This window comes from Bemisia tabaci, chromosome 5 (assembly GCF_918797505.1).
Source record: "Bemisia tabaci chromosome 5, PGI_BMITA_v3".
Taxonomy (NCBI): Eukaryota; Metazoa; Arthropoda; class Insecta; order Hemiptera; family Aleyrodidae; genus Bemisia; species Bemisia tabaci.
In genome coordinates this window covers 35,937,839-35,956,018 of record NC_092797.1, presented here as the reverse complement: position 1 = coordinate 35,956,018, position 18,180 = coordinate 35,937,839, and the positions used below count along the sequence as shown (strand labels likewise).

At 39.0% G+C, this 18,180-nt stretch overlaps 1 protein-coding gene across 5 annotated transcripts in view; it reads right to left on the bottom strand.

The window, feature by feature from the left end:
• The window catches only part of unc-13-4A (BAI1 associated protein 3), a 232,930-nt gene that overhangs the window by 32,775 nt on the left and 181,975 nt on the right, over window positions 1-18,180 (bottom strand). For 4 of the 5 annotated variants that reach the window (XM_072300628.1, XM_072300627.1, XM_072300630.1 and 1 more), the window contains one exon: window positions 8,614-8,775. The exons of the other annotated variant lie outside the window; for it this stretch is intronic. In XM_072300628.1, coding sequence (XP_072156729.1) covers window positions 8,614-8,775 — 162 coding nt within the window. The remainder of the gene's footprint in view (window positions 1-8,613; window positions 8,776-18,180) is intronic. 5 annotated transcript variants of the gene reach the window in all.

The following is an 18,180-nucleotide window of genomic DNA, read 5'->3' as shown; positions in this document are numbered from 1 at the left end:
ATATCGGCTAAATTCTCTCTAACGCAGTTGGACGATTGGAATTTTTCTATTCCTAGCTCATCTGTGAAGGCACCTAACTGCATAGGTAAACTAATTTGCTCATAAGTTGTTTCTAAAATGAGCTACAATTAGCATGACAATGAGCTCAATTGCCCTTTTTGAAAAATTTACCTATTTCCTATACTAACAACTTTTCTTTTCTTTAAAAGAATGTAAAAAAGTTAAATTTTTTTATTATAATGTGTTCTTATTGTATTTTGTGCTCCTAGTGTCACAGATCATTAAATTACATTCATAATTTTATCACTATTTTTTGGAAATACACTATTAAAAATTGGACTGCGTTTTACACTAAAATTTGACCACCATAATAAGGAAAAATTATGGAATATCGCAACAGCAAAAACGCTCATCTCAGTCGCAGTGTTTCAAAATATAAGTTTAACGTTTTTTTTTTTTTTATCAAAGGAGAACGGATCAACGCAGGCACTATTCCTTTAAATTTTTACAGAATATTCTTCACACGGAGAAAAAAAACTTAGGAAAGTTTTTAAGAAATGGCGTTGGATATTTTTCCTTTGAGAATATAAGTTATGATAGGAAGTCTGCAGCGTTGCAAAGCGAGACATGCGTTTTTGTAGTTTTACCGTCGATATGTTCCTGGACACGGTCAAGATGTAATCATCAATAAATATTGTAATCTTCATCTTTTAAATGCACCTAAATCTTTTACTTGTATTAAGTTTCTATTATTATTTAACATTGACTATTTATACTCTGCAAAGCCGCAGGAGTTAATTACGGAGACAGGCTGCCGCGAGTGTTAAAAGTGGTGCAGGCATGAGTATTCGAAATGAAACCTGGGAATGAAAGTAAAACTTGAAGTGATAACGCATCCTCACCCAGAGTGTGGAATGTCATGGGGAGTGACAGTAATTTCCGCCGGCGGTGTTTGGGTGCGCAGTACCCCCTCCCCCTCCCTCCCGTGGTTGAGGTGACCCGACACACAAACTTCGCAGAGAGATATGACATGTTATTTTGAGCTGCTAAAACGGGGTTTTTACCCTTTCACAAGTTTCTCATTCCCTAGGTTTTCTATGATTTTTTCCTGGGCGAGAAGAGAAAACTCACGACATTAAAGTTATCATAAAATTATCGAGCAGATAACATTTCCTTCAAATGCTCTCTCATGATCTTCAAGACGAACACAATGAGTGACACGTTTTGTTATCACTAACGGAAAAAAATTGAAGGCGCCCCGGCTACGGCAATGGTTATGTCTGGATGCAACTATACGTGTTCTCAGGATGTCCGTGTTGCATACAGAAAAAATTGCGGGCGTTCTGGTTTTCTGAAGCACAACGTATTGCTTCGGTTGTTAGTTCTCTGATGATTTTGATAAAACTCTAATCACAAACAATCTTGAGTGCGAAGTTTATCTTGAAAGTGAATGTAATGTTTTGGCCGGAGGAAAAACTGTTCGCAGCAAAATTCTCTATAAATTTTCCTGATTGATCATGGATTGGGCGGAATTACTTCAATGCTAAAATATCCGCTCGACGGTAAGACAATACGTCACTAACCCTAAAGAGCTCAATGATGCTTAAAATAATGTATGTTTTTAAAATATCTTAAAAGCAATCAAATGGTTCACAGATGTCTTTTGAAACAGGGAGAAACTACATTCCCGCAAAAACTACTTAAGAAGCACACAAAACCGTAAAAGGAGACAAATTGGGGTGACGGGTATGCGTTTTTAGTATATTCTAAAGTATTTTTTAAAAATTTAAAACAAAATTTAGACAGTTTTATGTTTTTGTTTTGAAGCTTAAAAACACATAATTATTTAATATTTTTGTTTACACTTTAAAAGTGGTTTAAAAAAAATGAAATAAAAATGGCAGAAACACGTGTGTATTACCGAGGCCCAAATTTTTCTGCAAAATATACTTCGTCAATTATTAGATGTCGAAAAATATATGGATTCTAAGATTGAATTTTGACCCACTTCGACATCCCTCCCTTTGACGGGTAAAGAAAAATCTAAGAAAATTTCAAAAAATAATGAAGACTTGATTTTCTTCATAAAGATGATACCGTATGGAATTTGCAATGTCACGTAGTCTGTGATGTATGTTCTCAGAGTTTATCCATCGATATCACATCCCACAGCTCTACGAACGTTATGTCATTGAGCGCACCGTAAAAATTGAACCTCCAGAATTTATAGCAACTCGATAAATGAAGCACTGTTATAACGGTACATCGTGCTTTGTTCCATCCTATCGTTACGATTCGATCTGCCTCCGTCCAACATGTATGAAAATATTTATTTAGAAAAAATCATCCCATCTGCATAGGTTAAAAAGTACATGTTCAGAAGATTGATTGCACTCCTATTTCCAAATCTGAACAATACATCCAATAGTGCAAGGGAAAAGAAAATTGAATTTCATGAAAAAAAATAAGACACATTTATCTCATAACCTTTTCGGTGTAAAGAAAATGTAAGAGCAACTGAGATGTTTCGGGGACGATTGCACCGTTGGAAATAATCATATAAGTCGAGTAAATTCGTCGCTCCTCTCCGGTAAGGGCGTATCTCTACGTATATTTCCACGTGAGATCTGAAAAGCATTGAGTTATATGGGAAATACTGCCGTGCTAAGGGAAAACGCCGTATGAACCTTCAGGCGTTGCCAAATTTCCTTCGGTAAATCACCAATTTTTGGGGAAATGTGTGAACAAAATTTCCTCCAATTTTTCCGATAATTTTATTCTCAATTTTACCTAAAGTTCCAGAAAATTTTAAGGAGAAATATTCGTAACTTTCTTCAAAAATAACTATTTTTAAAAGGAAATTTGGCAACTCTCGAATGTTCATACGGCGTTCTTCCCTAGCACGACAAAATAGGTCTCACGAGAAAATTGAGATACTCCCCTACATTAGAGGGACAAGAAATTGACTGTTAGATTGAGGCACATGAGATTTCAACGTAGAGGCAATTAAAGTAATTTAGAGTAAATTTAAATGATATTACAGTTAGCAAGAGTGACGTTGCGCAATATTTGAATTTCTTTCAAATTTGGCCGAGGAGAGCACTCAAAGTTGACCCAATCCCATCTTGAATATAGGGGAAACATATTTTTGTTTTTAACAGTGTGCATATCACACCATTGAGATTTATTTACAGTATGATTGCAATATAATAAATATAATTTGTCTTAATTTAAAGGAAATGTTGCCCATGTGACAAGGTTGACAAACGAAAACACGCGAGCAGAAGGCAGCGGAGCGAAGGGAGAGCGTTACAGGTTGGTTGGTTCACGCGCCGCGTCATCACAGATCCCTCTAGGCGTCTACTCCTGGGTGAGCGTCGACGTAGAACGAGGGTCAGAGCCATCGTTTGCACGGCAGAGGGAGCCCCGGTCCCGTCCTGGCCTCGGTAGCCTCGACCTCGGTTCCCCCGCGAAATTGGGTCAAATTCGAGTTAAATTTGCACACGTAAGGGAGCAAATAAGGATGGAAATACGACGGAGGCGTCGACCCTTTGAAAAAGACTCCGCGCTAGCTAGCGGTTAAGTGCCTCCTCACACACTAAATCCCCCTCTCTCCCCCCATCCGTCAGGCTCCGAGTCTACCTATGTAACCCCCTTCAACGTTGTCACCTCCCGAGGCAAATCACTCTCAAATATTTAACCAGCGATAAAACGCCTTCATTCCGACGAAATACCACCATGCGTTACGCGAGTGTTGAATTGGTGGTATCGTAAGACAGACTGAATGAGGATCAACAGGATATATCTGGCTACGGAGTTGTTCGATAATATGGCTTTGCATAAAACGAAGGAATTCGAGTCTACCTATGTAACCCCCTTCAACGTTGTCACCTCCCGAGGCGAATCACTCTCAAATATTTAACCAGCGATAAAACTCCTTCATTTCAACAAAATACCACCATGCGTTACGCGAGTGTTGATATAGTTGTATCGTAAGACAGACTGAACGAGGTTCGACAGGATACATCTGGCTACGGAGTTGTTCGATAATATGGCTTTGCATAAAACGAAGGAAAATGAATTAAAAGATGCATAACGCATCGTTGGCTGTTGAAAATGTTTTGAGAATGAAAAAAATTGTGCTTTGGACCGGAAGGTTGACCCCGCTTGCTTTGAGGCGCTTCGCGCAGCGGAATGATCTTATTTGCAAAATATTTGCATCAACTCAAAACCAATCCCCCACTGTTGAGAGAGCCCACACGCTTCGATAAAATAGAATATAATGTAAAATAGTAGCTTTAGTCTATGAGAGTGGTAAAAGCTACACAAAGTTATCAGTTATTCACACTGTTGCCGTAATTATACTCAAATGCAGAATAAAATGTTAGCTTATTTTATTCGGTATTTGAGTGCCTTCGGCAATGGCGTAAATACAGTTCTTATAGAGCCCTTAAAGCATCATAATTGCGTCGCCAATAAATTGCTTTTCCGACTAAAATACCGTGTGCCTAATGAGCTTTATTATGTTTGTTTTCCGGCCTAATTTTGCAATGCCGCGGGAGAGGGGTCTAATTACTTTCAAAACAACGATTATCCATCAAACCCACTACACTTGAGAAGCGGCTTTCCGAAATGCTCTCTCACACGCCAAAATACAGTTTCAGCGTACGTGTTACGAACCTGCGAGTCATCTGCGGCGCGCGGGGGGGGGGGGGGGGGGGCTTTTTCATCAGTGAACATAATGTTCATTCTGACGTGACATGATGGTTCCCTCCCTGAATCACTTTTAATATAAAACGAAACATTCTATTTTTCGGCTGGCTTTGTAATTCCGTTTTGAGCCACGCAGTTCTGAACAATTTACGTGTGCTTCTGTGTGCCTCCGTCCCTCCGTGAAGAGTAAACGCCAAAAAATTAGACGCGCAGCTGCTGAATAATTTTGCGTGCGCCACGATGGGCTTGGATTTTCCTTCTCGCGGAATTGCATCAAAGAGGCACTGAAGAGGGGGTTTTGATTAAAATCCTTCATTCTTTCTTTCGAATTCTTTCCGTGCTAAAATGCATTCTGCATTATGGCGTGATATCTTTACATAATATGATCGTACATTAAACATATCTAGTGCATAAAAATTGTACCAAATTGTAAAGCGATGCTTGAACGATGATAGTCTCCAGATTTAAGTTTACTAAACCAAGTCCATATCTCACAATTTAATTTTTTTTCTCTTTTTCTTTTGGTCGTTGATACCAAATGGTTTTTAAATTATTAGTTACTGTATCACGTAAATAAACTTATGTATGTAAAAGGTGTCTATCTATATTAGAGAATTTTAGAAAGAGCCTATCTGTTTAGGGAATAGATTGGATTTCGAGATTGGAGTTTGAAAGTCATTTCAGGGCTGATGTTCTACCCAAGGGTCATGTGAACGAAGAACTCAGTAAAAAAGAGGAAAAAACCAATAAGTTTTCTAAAAAATTCATATTTTATCAAAGTTTTGGCAACGTTCGAGAGCTCATATGACGTTCCTCATGAGCACAGTAGACTAGTTACTGTAGTTACTGCATGTTCGTTGCGAGAGTTGTTTCATTGTCAGACACCGAAAAGGACTTTTTCTCTTTAACCCTTCGGATGAACATATCGCATACAGGTCAACCTTATAAGCTTAAGGGATACGACTGTCTTAAGGCGTGGGATATGTTTCCGCCTATTCACCGAAAGGGAGGTGAATGATGCTTACAATTAGTACCACAAAACAAGATTCCGGTGGGAAATAGAAAGTTCTCAGCCTTCGTATGACCAAAGAAGCAAAATTCGTCGTTCATCAGACGAGAGCACGTAACTAAATTTCAACTTTTGATCTATTCCTTCGAAATTTTTAATATTCGAACGGAAACTATTGGTCACTAATTTTACTTAGCTATTTACAAAATCCACGCAAATTTCGGACAGATATCGTGAAGCCCTTTTCTTGTGGGAAATGAATTGTAAGAATCAATTTTGCAACCTTGTAATAGAATTTCGTTTCCCCGTCTAGGAAACGACAAATAATGGCGTTAAAATAATCGCATTTCTATAAATTAACCTGCGTGCCTCACGTTCCTGGTAGAACTTGAGAATAAATTTACGAATGCGCATTTCAACATCCGGAGATGGGGTTTTAAAAAAATAGCTTTTACGAGTTCAAGGGAAACTCATTATTTACATACATTTTCAACTTTGGTGACTCGAAACGAAGTTGCCGCCTTTTCTCCAAGTTTAAAACCATTTTTCCAGGTTTTTTTCTCTTTTTTTTTGCGCGCCAAAAATTAATAAGTCGTCGTACTTTGAACTATGCTATATTCAAAATAATTTATTTGACCAGTAATAAACTTCCCGCTTTATCGAGATTGGTGTAACGCGGAAGTGAGCAAAGACTACTACTATAGCTACACATTAATAATGATTGCCGGGTTATGATCGAGAGAATTCATCCTGAATGCACCGTTGAAGAGTAACACTTAACACTGTAAATAAACACACACTGACAAGACTTGAAGGGCCCTGAAGGCAGACGAGCACGTGAAAACGAGAACTTTCTTTGACGTCACCAACATAGTAGAATCTCAATCCACAGTTCGAGCACAGAAACAAAGAGCATCAAGAGGACTGACAGAGATAATGCTTAAGTGAGGGTGCAACGAATATGCTTCACTCAACTGGAGTCAAACAATCGGACGGATAATGGTTCGCTGCATTAAAGAGGACTCAAAGGACGAGCTAGGGACTTTTTATGAATAATTACACTTAAAACGCATATTCGTTTTTGTCTCGCCCAACGGATCAAATATTTATATGAGTCCAAAAATGAGAATTTAAAAACTTTAGGCTTCTGTTAATATCTACATCTGGGTATATGTATGATAAATAAATAATTTAATATTTTTTTGCATGAAAATGAAAATGAGATGGGAAAAAATTACGCTTCTCGTACTTGAGGCCGAATTTTTGGCTAGTGATTAGATGTTGGCGTAAAAATTTTACTGAGCAACCACTGCAGAATCGGAAAAACCCCAAAAATAACAATCGTTGAAGGGATGCTAAAAAAGTTGGAAACACAGACTAAGTATATAAAAATTTCAATCACAGTAAACATTCAGATCAAACATAAATTGATGCGAAGGAGCCGTTTAAATCCGGCCGTGACTGGTATATGTTGTGCTATTTTAAAATCATCTCAAAGTCGCAAAAGGGGCGATCAGGTTCCGGATGCGAATGGGGTTGGGGTGGTTTTGTGTTGAAAACTTGAAATGGTGGTAATTTGATGTTTATACACACCTCTCGTGACCTCTTTGATCCATTTTTGTGGAGAAATTGGACGCATTTATTCAGAGGCAATTTATATAAATTACTTTGATTGATTGGAGGATAGAATTTGATTGAATGAACAGAAATCATTCGAAATTTTACTGTGTGCAACTATTAGGTGAGCTCTTAAATTCCCCTGAGAATAAACTGCTTTCCCTCGGCGGCAGTTTTACTCGAATCACAAATAAATACGAAAGAAATAAACTTCAATGCTCTGGCGCTCAGATGTCTATTAATGACAAGACTTGGGGAACATAATTCAGTCTAACCTTGAGCTCCAAATTCCAATCATCAAATCAAATGAGTCGGTGAGCTCTTTCTATCTGAAACTGTAGAAATGAACTCCTTCATGATAAATGCGTCCAATTATGAGTGTTAAGCTTCTTTTAGCAACTGTCATTTTCTCGGATTTTTTTTACTCTCTCAATTTTTTTCTTTCTTTTTCACTATATTCTAATTTATTTTGAACGTTACTCTGAACTGAAAATGTATTTGACACTTAGTTTCCTCATTCTCATTCGTTTACGATAAGAATGAAAAATCTAGAAAATTTAATATGGGCTAAGTTGTCAGAATAACACACTCGTATACTTTACATGAGCGCTCAAAAGAAAAGAAGTTCTCAAAGTGTGAGAAATTATCCGGATACATGAGATATTTAAGTTTGAAAAAGGTTTAACAACCTATTTGGCCCATGGAAGGTATATTCATAATTTAATTTTTTTGAAGTAAAGTGAGAGCATTTACTTAAAATTTCAAAAAAAAACTTCAAAAAATTTTGTGTCATGCTATTCACTTAAATATTCCATTAACAGGACTAAGTTTGAACTTCTTTGCATAATTTATGTTAATGCGCATTTGCTTCTTGTCAAAAACGTTTATTTTTTTGAAACTGACCAGTTGACGAGTAAGCACATTATTGTATCGGATTTGTTTAATTGAAATGCGATACGCCTTGTAATTCATTGCAATTCATTCTTGGCGTGGCCATTGATGTAAAATGAATTAAGTGATACTTTATCAATGTTAATTTTGATGACTGGTCCAATGAGCCAAACAGATTTTCAAACATACTGAAATTTTTGAGTTTTGAAACAGTTCGAGGACCGGACACTTTCCATCGGCGCAAAGTTACGGAGCATGCAATGCAAGGGCAGAAAGATGGAGAAGAAAAACCGAGAGAGACAAAAGAGGACAGAGAAAATGACAAAAGTGAGTACAGAAGAGAGGCCACGAAACCACAGATGAAATGGATTAAAAAGAATCACCGAGGGATGGACATGGGATTCGGTCACCGAGAATGGATATGGTGACGGCTAAAGGCGAAAGAACTGTATTGCTGTCGGTCTCCAGTGGGGAGGCGTCCAGTGAGGACGAGGACAGTATCGAGTGGTTCGTGATGCCTAGGAGACAGTATGGGTCGCTAAAACCTGCTAACAAGCCCACAGCACCATTAGTCGATTCTCCTCGCCAGATACGCTTTACTACAAACAAATAGAGCAACATCAGTAAATTCACACTCAGCCAATCACGGCGCACATCTCCACACAATTGGCGGATCCAGCGAATTGGCAAAATGGTTTTTCTCCATTTAAACCTATGGAAATGTATCGATTCTTAGAGGGGCCAGGTGCTCCGACAAGAATCGATTATTTAACGTAGGTTTAAATGGAGGGAACCCGGTGTTTTCAAATTGCTGGATCCGCCTCTGCAGTCCAAACTCGCTACCAGTGTAACATAGTGAGTATCTCAGTGTCGTCGTGGAAAAAAACACACCCATTTTTTTCCCTCGAAAACTGATGATGGTTTGGATTACATTTTGCAATTTGGAACTAAAATGTCTACAAAGCACGTGTCTGCATACGGAAACTAATGACCTATATGTTGATTCTGTATTGAACCAGATATAGTAGGTCCTTATTGCAAAATTTAGTCCATTTAGGCATACCCACATAGGGAGTGTGTCCTGCCGCGCCAAAGGAGAACGCCGCATTGACCTCCAAAAGTTGCAAAATTTCCTATGATAAAATGTTTAATTTTGAGGAAAATGATTTTGATTATTCATTTTGAACTAGGCACTTTAATCGCCAGTAAATTTCTCTAAAACATTGAAAACAAAAATATTCATTAGTCTCCCTGAGTATTCATTTTTTATCAAAGAAAATTTGGCAACTCCAAAAAGCATGGTATTCTTCCTTCCTAGTATTGCCGTCCCGATCTTTTCAGTACTGAAAAACTATAAGACGCTCACTAATTGGTTGCGCCATTTTCTCCGTTCACAGAGCCGCTAGTTTTGAACTGAGGTGAAAAGAGAAGATGGCGGACGAGCTCTACATAAGATGATAATTTTTTTCATTCCAATATCTTGAATAAATTCAGTAAGGACTTACGTAATTAGTTTTACCGAGAGTCGCATACTGGGGGAGCGTCAATTCCATGAGACAAAATTCACTAAAACTCTCTACACCTCTTTCGTGTAACAGGACTTCTTTCAAGATTTTCCCACCTTGTTATACCTGAATGAACCGGATAAACCTCTATATTTGCCTCAGCTAAAGGCTTTTAGATTTTTCCAGTGTACGATAAGTATCTTGATTTATTTTGCGAGGAAAGATCTGTAATTTTAAAGGATGCCTGTCATTCTTAATACGTTCAATTTTGTATAATACTGTGCAACACCTCTGTTGTGAAATAGCTGCTTCAAGCGCCGCCGCACGGCGCGCGGCGGGCGGGCGGCCAGCGCAAAACGCGCATTGGCGCCTACAAACCTAAGTGGATACTTCAAGCATTGTGCAATGCGTGAAGTATCCACTTAGGTTTGTAGGCGCCAGTGAGCCTCTCGCGCTGGCAGCACGCCGCTCCGCTCTGTTAGGCTTTATTATTTATACTCACATAGTCAGCGTTCTTTACCTCATAATTTTGAAATGTTTGCACACTCTGCATTGATTATTCTCATTTAAATTGATGGGAAAAAATATGTATCAATTTATCAAAGGAGAATAATAATATAATGTGTGTTTTTTAAATATTGGTGGTTCCGTGTCAAATTTAATGATTTCCAAAGCACTTTAATTTTTTATTTTACATTTTGTGCTTTTATTGTGCTGCGGCGAGGTGTACGCGCAACCAAACGCTCAAAATTTGACGTATTTGACTCTGAAAGATCGATGTACAAATGGGTTAAAACTAAAGATTGCGTGCTTCTCGGATTTTCCCTCTTGTATTCATTTTTGCAGTTTCTGTCGGCACAACTGCGGCTTATTGAGATTATTGTCACTTGAAAAAGGTTTTACAAATATGTGTCACGTTTTAAAAATATAAATGTTTTCAAAATGAAGTAGTAATTTCATAAAGAAAAAATTAAAAAAGTACCTATACATATATAAAATATATATTACATCAAATATTTAAGGATAGAAATAAAACCAAATAATCACCAATGACAATTTAAAAAGATGATTCAAAAAGCAGAAAGTAATAACATTTCATTTCTTCTTCTTCTTCCGTGTCCGATAGCACCAATAAGATTAAGTTAGATTTTCCCTGACCAATAATTTGCAACATGGATTGCTTCGTCATTTACACTAAAAATATCGTCCCTTGTGCAGGTTTTAGTCATGTTAGGGCAGATTAGAAGGTGGTTGTAGTCTTGCTTTGCCCCACACTCGCATAGTTCGTTCTCAGCGAAACCCCACCTCAGCAAGTTTGATAACATTTCATTTAGAAAATGAGCAACCATAACAACACCTCCTTCTCTCTCAATTTCTCATTTCCATATTGTCAATATAATTTTACATACCAACTAAAATATAACACTTGGACCAAGTCACCGTTGCTTATTATACGTGTGGGCGTAAACTACTGGACAAAAAAGGTGCGCGGACAAAAGATCGTTGACAAAATGTCCTGAAACCCCATTTAAACACAAGTAAATAATCGAATTATATTGAAACAGACTACCTCAAGTGCCTCAAGTAGATTCGATTGTTTAGAATGACCTTCAATGAGGTGAAAAGTGTTGCCAACTTGCAAGGATCACCACTAAAAGCCGAAATTCTGCTTCCTAGACAGTTTTGCCAGATTATTCTTTTCCATGGGTTGAATCCACTCCACTCTACATTTTTTTTAAAATCTAGAGGTATTTGTCGTAGTGATTTCTTCAAGCGAAATCCAGCGAATGTAAGATGCAAGCTCGAACGATTATTTTTCGTTATAAATCCGGAACTTTTTAATTTATGATTCTTGTAATTGAACTTTCGGAGCTTTCGGCAACGCCGTTGAGAGGTTTATGGGCTTAGAAATTTGAGAATCTGTGCCTCGTTAAAACTTGAGACTGACTGAATTATGGGTTTACTTCTGGCCTGGCCTCTCCTCTAACGGATTCATTTTTCGAATCATTAATTTCAACACTTCGCCAACTTAAAGTTTAAGCTTCGCTGCTGACATTATTAAGACATGTTTACAAGTTGATTTAGCCTCGCGCGTCTCAGGTATAGAAACCAGAGGATCGGCGCGGTTTGCTTTAATTTCGTGTCTAATTCTCTTCTCAATCCATCAAAAAGATTTATAATGTGCTCTACCGGCGCCAAGATTCAATCAATCGTTCTAAGAGTCACAGAGTATTTATCATAGAATTAATTAATGGAGCTAATATTTTAATTCACTATTTATTTTCACCGCGCCACGATTTACAACCCTGTTGAGCGTACCTCGCTTTTTCTTCTTTACGTCGGTGATAATTTCTCGCCTTCAAAAAGATGCGATGCAGTTCTCTTGAACATCAGAAAAGTTACACTTGATGTAATATGTGTCGTAACGTAACTAAACCATTTGAAAAATAAAGAGGAGATTTTTTGCTACCAAAATCAACGTTAAATACTTCTATGAAATGTAGAAAGAAAGGCTCGAGGAGTTTGAATCTGTTACATCCATATTACACCCTTTGTTAACGCATGTTTTTAACGCAGAATGTGCATGAGGTTAGGGGTGTATTTCAAACTTTCCTGATGCGCTCATCGTGATTTTTGAGCCATTTTCTGCCAGGCATAACTCTTCGCTGAATAAAATGTGAACCTGAACGTTTAGTGTTCCAAATCATCCCAAATTTTCGGTTTGTCAAAATGAACGTTCGGTTTGTGCAACCAAACGTTCGGCATCTATGATCAAACTTTGTTCGTCAGTCCACTTTACTGCACAAGTTCGGTTTGACGAACCGAAAGTTTGGTTTGACAAACCGAAAATTCAGTATGACTAGTTTCAGTTTGAACTACTTGGAATGATATGAAACACTGGACTTCGGCATGTAAGACCGAACTTCGGGATGTACGACCGAACTTCGAAATGTACGACCTAACTTTTTTTTCAGTATTCTTCATGCTCTGGCTGAAGTTTGCAACAGGCTCATCCGACAACTTGGTTCCCTTTTGAGAAACTCTGCCTATACGACCCTTGAATTTTTGAGGACGACGACCCGTAGACAATGCGTCAGGTCACGCGGTCACGGCAGAGCGGAGCCCGGCGGGCGGCCCAGGGGCGAAGTTGCGCCTCCTCATGACGCGAGATTGGGAAGTTGAGTATTTTCTGAAAACTGACGGCGATTGAAATTCGATGAAGCCCAATCTTCGCTCGACCGGAGCCGGAGATTCGAGTTGATGCGGGTGCATTAAACTCCCGCATGCTGCGCTCCAAGAGGGTGGGCTCGAATCCGGGGAGACCCCACGCTAGCCTCCTAATGGCCCACTGGTCCCAGCGGCGACGCCAAGGCCCTGGCGCTATTGTCTTAAGGAAAAACGACGTATCAACAGTCGCAACTTGCCAAATTCCCCCATAAAATATGTATATTCGGAGGATTTCATGAATATTTCTGAATGTAATTAATTGTCCGATAACATAGATGGGGGAGTATCCTTGTATTGCGTATCGCATCCCGGGGTCTGAGGGAGGTTTTGAAAATGCGTTACTAGAGAAAAGGGGGCTAAGCAGAGGGTCACAACACCTTTTCAACCTTTTTTTTTTTTTTTTTTTTACTGTTATTTAAGTGGTTTGATATGTATAAACTCTAATGATGCCTAGTAAGCCGAAAAGATTTCGTGATTAAAATATCTACTCATACGACGTCTTGGTTCAACTCGTTTTCAAAAATCTGAAATAATGGCGTCGTTCGATAAAATGTGTTCAAATTTGTCAAACTTCTCAAGAATGCGAACGCAAACTGAGAACTTCATCGAATTAAACCATCTTCTCATCACGCGAAGAAGGACTGAGTCCAGACAAACGAAGGAAACAACGGTGCACTCTAAACGAACCGTGTGATACCACTATTCGAACTCCTAGGAGCGCGTTTTGCCTACGCTGCGAGTTGAAGGCGATTCTGTTTCGGACTCACTCATAAGCCTTCAAACGCAGCGCAATCTTTAGGGCTGGTGTCATTTAATCTTTCCAACACATCATCCATGTTGCAGATCAAATCAATGGTAATTCAAGAACTAGGGGATACACCCCCTGACCGTTTCACGGTCCAACCCCTCATATTGCCTCCTGTCTTAGGCGTTATGCATCTTTGCATCATTCTTTTGCAGTATTTCATTAAAAGTATTAGGAAATGCCCTACGCGAATTTTTCCCCTCTTTTTTGGAAAATAATAAGAAGAGCGGAGGGCTCTGCCTACCGAAACATAATTCATCATAGTGTTCGCTAGTTCTGTTAAATTGGGTTGAAAAGCGGAGAAATGCGTTACGTAATGGCAATACGCTCACTTGAACTGCGGGTAAAATCATTTGAACAATTAGAGGGGAAATATTTAGGAGTCTCTCTGGGAAGTTCACTACTTTTATGAGGAAGTTTGGCAACAGCTAAAGGCTTATACAGCGTTCTTGCTTAGCACGGCAGAACGGACCAATTCCCCATGCTCCATTTTCTCCTCGCCACACATAGCATATCGCGTCTCGGCAGTTTACCCCACAGTAGGTCCTTGTTCCTCAATAAAATATATTCCTTGGACATGTGGTCCGTTCAAAAGGCTGCTTTATGAGCCCCAATCGACAGCTCTTCGAACGATCTCGTCGATAAAATAACATTTCAAAGAGGGCTTTGTCAATCGATACCAATGAATGAAGAAACGAAACTTTCATTAACAGACTCACATCTCAAAATGGAGCTCATCGAACGATCTTCGTCGATAAAATAACATTTTAAAGAGGGCTTTATCAGTCGATACCAATGGATGAGGAAACGAAACTTTCATTATCAGACTCGCATTTCAAGATGGGAGGGTCTCAAGAGTCTTATCAGTCAGTCATTCGAGGCTTATTAGATCGAAAACTGACAGTGACGCACCGGGCGCGTGCATGGGGCTTTCGGGGTTTAAGTCTTCTTTTCTCTTGAAAGTGTTCTTCCGGGAAACAAAAAGAGAGATGCCCGCCATTAAGGTGATAGAGGTGTTGCCCTTGCAACGATATGATGTCCTCTGGTGAGCCGTTGAGAGGAAAAGAATCAGGAAACGCCTTCAATTTCCTTAAACTGCAACACAGACATCCATCGAGCACGAATAGTTGCGTTGCGTTCAGGCGCTTTATCCATGTCACGCTGGCTACCCAACTAACTTTTGGTCATGGACCAAATAATTAACTCGAGCGCTTTCTTACATTTTTGTTCCTGCGAATAAAATGATTTTTTCTTCCATAATGCAACTCTCAAGTGTAGCAATACGTATCGTCGTGTAGAAAACGTTGAAATGACAATTACTAAGAGTGTAGAATTTTTGATCATTATCGTTTTCGGTGACCTAATTTTTATTTGATAAATTACATAAAAGTTTTAAATACTAGAATTTATGTGACAAATGTTAATTTTGTCATCAATAGAACGTATTTTGGTAAAAAGAACTACACCAAATCATTGATATCAACCTGTTATATATCAACCGCGAAACTCCCAAACCACGTATTTCGGTTTGCGACGTTGCAACCTTCCTGTTAATTCATACTTTAAACGTACTCAATGCCAATTTTTAAAAACTTTCGTGATCTTTCTTCTCTGTGCTTAGCAAATTCTGGAAAAACTTCAAGGAATGATGTTGATTTGTTCTCCTTTAAAAAAATAAAACAGGAGCGGAGATTTTTAAACACATAGGTCACGAGATACGTGATCAGAGGCGGATCAAGCAAGTTGGCAACACTGGATTTTCTCCATTTAAACCTATGCTAAACAATCGATTCTTGTCGGAGCACCTGGCCCCTCTGAGAATCTATACATTTTCATTGGTTTAAATGGAGAAAAAACAATGCTGCCAATTAGCTGGATTCTCCGATGTACGTGGTTTGAGAGTTTCGCCGTCGGCATGTGTTACCAGTTCATTAATTATTATCAGGGAGTTTCCTAGGCAGTGATCGCACAATTAATACAAGAAGGATCCAATTTGGATATATTTCTGCCAAACAGAACCATAGACGAGTGGTCTGCTCTAGAAAGCCGCATAATAAACAATTTTAAAATGGGCGCGATTCTCTTTAGAGAAATAGAAAAGCGGGATTTTACAATCTATCAAACGGTACTATAAGCCAACTGAATGCGGCACTCATGAGCCGTGGGCTTGGGAAGAGAGCGTTTTGAACAGGGCTCATGAGTTGATGCCGGCCAAGAACCACCACAGAGGGTTATAGGACATTTCGTCAACGATTTTTCGTCTGCGCACCTGTTTTTTCTGGTAGTTTACGTCCACGCGATACTGTGCAACACCTCTGTTGTGAAGTAGTTGCTCGAAGCGCCGCGCCATGGCGGACGAGGGCGATCAGCGTGATACGCGCATTGGCGCCTACAAACCTAACAGGGATACTTCACGCATTGCGCAATGCGTGAAGTATCCATGTTAGGTTTGTAGGAGCCAGTGCGCGTGCCGCTCCGCTTTACGTATGGCTCGAATATTTAAACTCGCGGAGGCAACGTTTCTTAATTCATGATTTTGAAATGTTTGCACACTCTGCATGGATTATTCTCATTTAAATTGATGGGAGAAGATATAGATAAAAGGAAAATATGATGTGTGTTTTATAAATATTAAGGTAGTTTCGTATCAAACTTTCTGATCTCCTAAGAACGTTAATTTTTTCTTTTATATTTTGTGCTTTTACTGTGCTACAGCGTGGTGTACGCGCAACCAAACCTTCAAAATTGGACTTATTTGACTCTAAAAGATCGATGTAGAAATGGGTTAAAACCAAAGATTGCGTGCATTGCGTTCCCCATTTTATTCATTTTTATATAGTTCTTTTCAACACAACTACGACTAATTGAGATTATAATCGATGCCATCGCTTGGAAAAGGTTTTACAAATATTTGCCAGATTTTAAAAATTTAAATGTTTTTAAAATGAAGTAATATTTTCATCAAAAATAAGAAGAAGAAGAAAGAGAGAAAGGATAAAAAAGGTATATTTTGTGTCGAAAATTTTAAGGATAGAAATAAAACCAAATATTCACCAATGAAAATTTGAAAAGATGAATCAAAAGAAGAAAGTAACATTTCATTTAAAAACTGAGTTACCATAACAACACCTCCTCCTCTCTCAATTTTCTCATTTCGATATTGTCAAAACAATTTTACATACGGACTACAATATAAGGCTTGGACCAAGTCACTATTGCTCATCTTACGCGTAGACGTAAACTGCTGGACAAAACAGGTGACTGCCGCTGACGTCACTGGCGCTTTATAATGTCCATTCAGTACATTCTAACGGCCCTTGACTAACGAGCACACCCCTTCTTTCTCACCTGTCTTTGGTTCCGTTTGACAGAAATACATCCATTTTGGTTTTCTAGCTTGGGAAATTGAGTAAAAATGTAGGTTAGGCGGAGCAATGGAAACTTTGAGATAAGCACTGATATAAAGTCACGAAAAAAAACCACACTTCGTTTGAAAGCCAACGAACAGTTGACCCGGCGATAGCATTAAATTAGGAATGGGACTGTGTGATACTTTTGAGTGTGTTCCTGATAGCACTTTCCACGTGTCAAGAGGAATAATATGGAGCTATTGAAAGCGTAAGCACCCGTATAAACGCCGAGTGCGAAATCGATTTCCCACACGGCTGCGGTCGCTGCGGTGAGCTATTTGCGCGATACGTCTTTTTCTACCCCTTCGATGATTTTGGCGGGCGACCGAAACACAATAAATATGATGTCATTCAACGGATGCGGCAAATAACACTTAATCATTGTCAATTGGACGTATTTATGCTAAAAGGACCTATGTCTCACGCGAATCCTATGCGCATAGGTTCTTTTAGTATACGTCCAATTTATACGCGACTGCATGCCTTCTGACAGCGCGCTTGCCGGCCTCCAGCCTCGAGCATCGCATATTTATGCGTCCCTCATAACGTCTACCCCTCAACGTAATGACATATCTCTATTCTCACAAGACCCCCAAAAAGCATAGAGCTTAACGGTCGATATGGCTCGACTCAAGATTCAGTTATGCCTTTATGTCAAAGCTGCGACGATAAAAGAGCCTCGGCCCGGATTCCGCTGTGTGACCGCACGGAAAAATTACCAACGCTGTAACACCTCAATAGCTTCCCGCCTAGAATTATATTGCATCCTGGATAAGCTACTACCTATGGTACGAATTAAATCACCTAGTTGTGCAGACCGAGTCTCATAGAAATGCACCTAATTGTATCATGGGGGAAAATGAGTTGGGAGTAGTTTTGAATTCAATTAGTCGTAAATTTCTTCTGTCAAAAATTCGAAGTCGAGAAACAAACTTCGAACTCCTTTTTCTCGGTTCAAACTTGATGCCACGTTGCTCTGTTCTGTTCTGTCTAACACGGTTC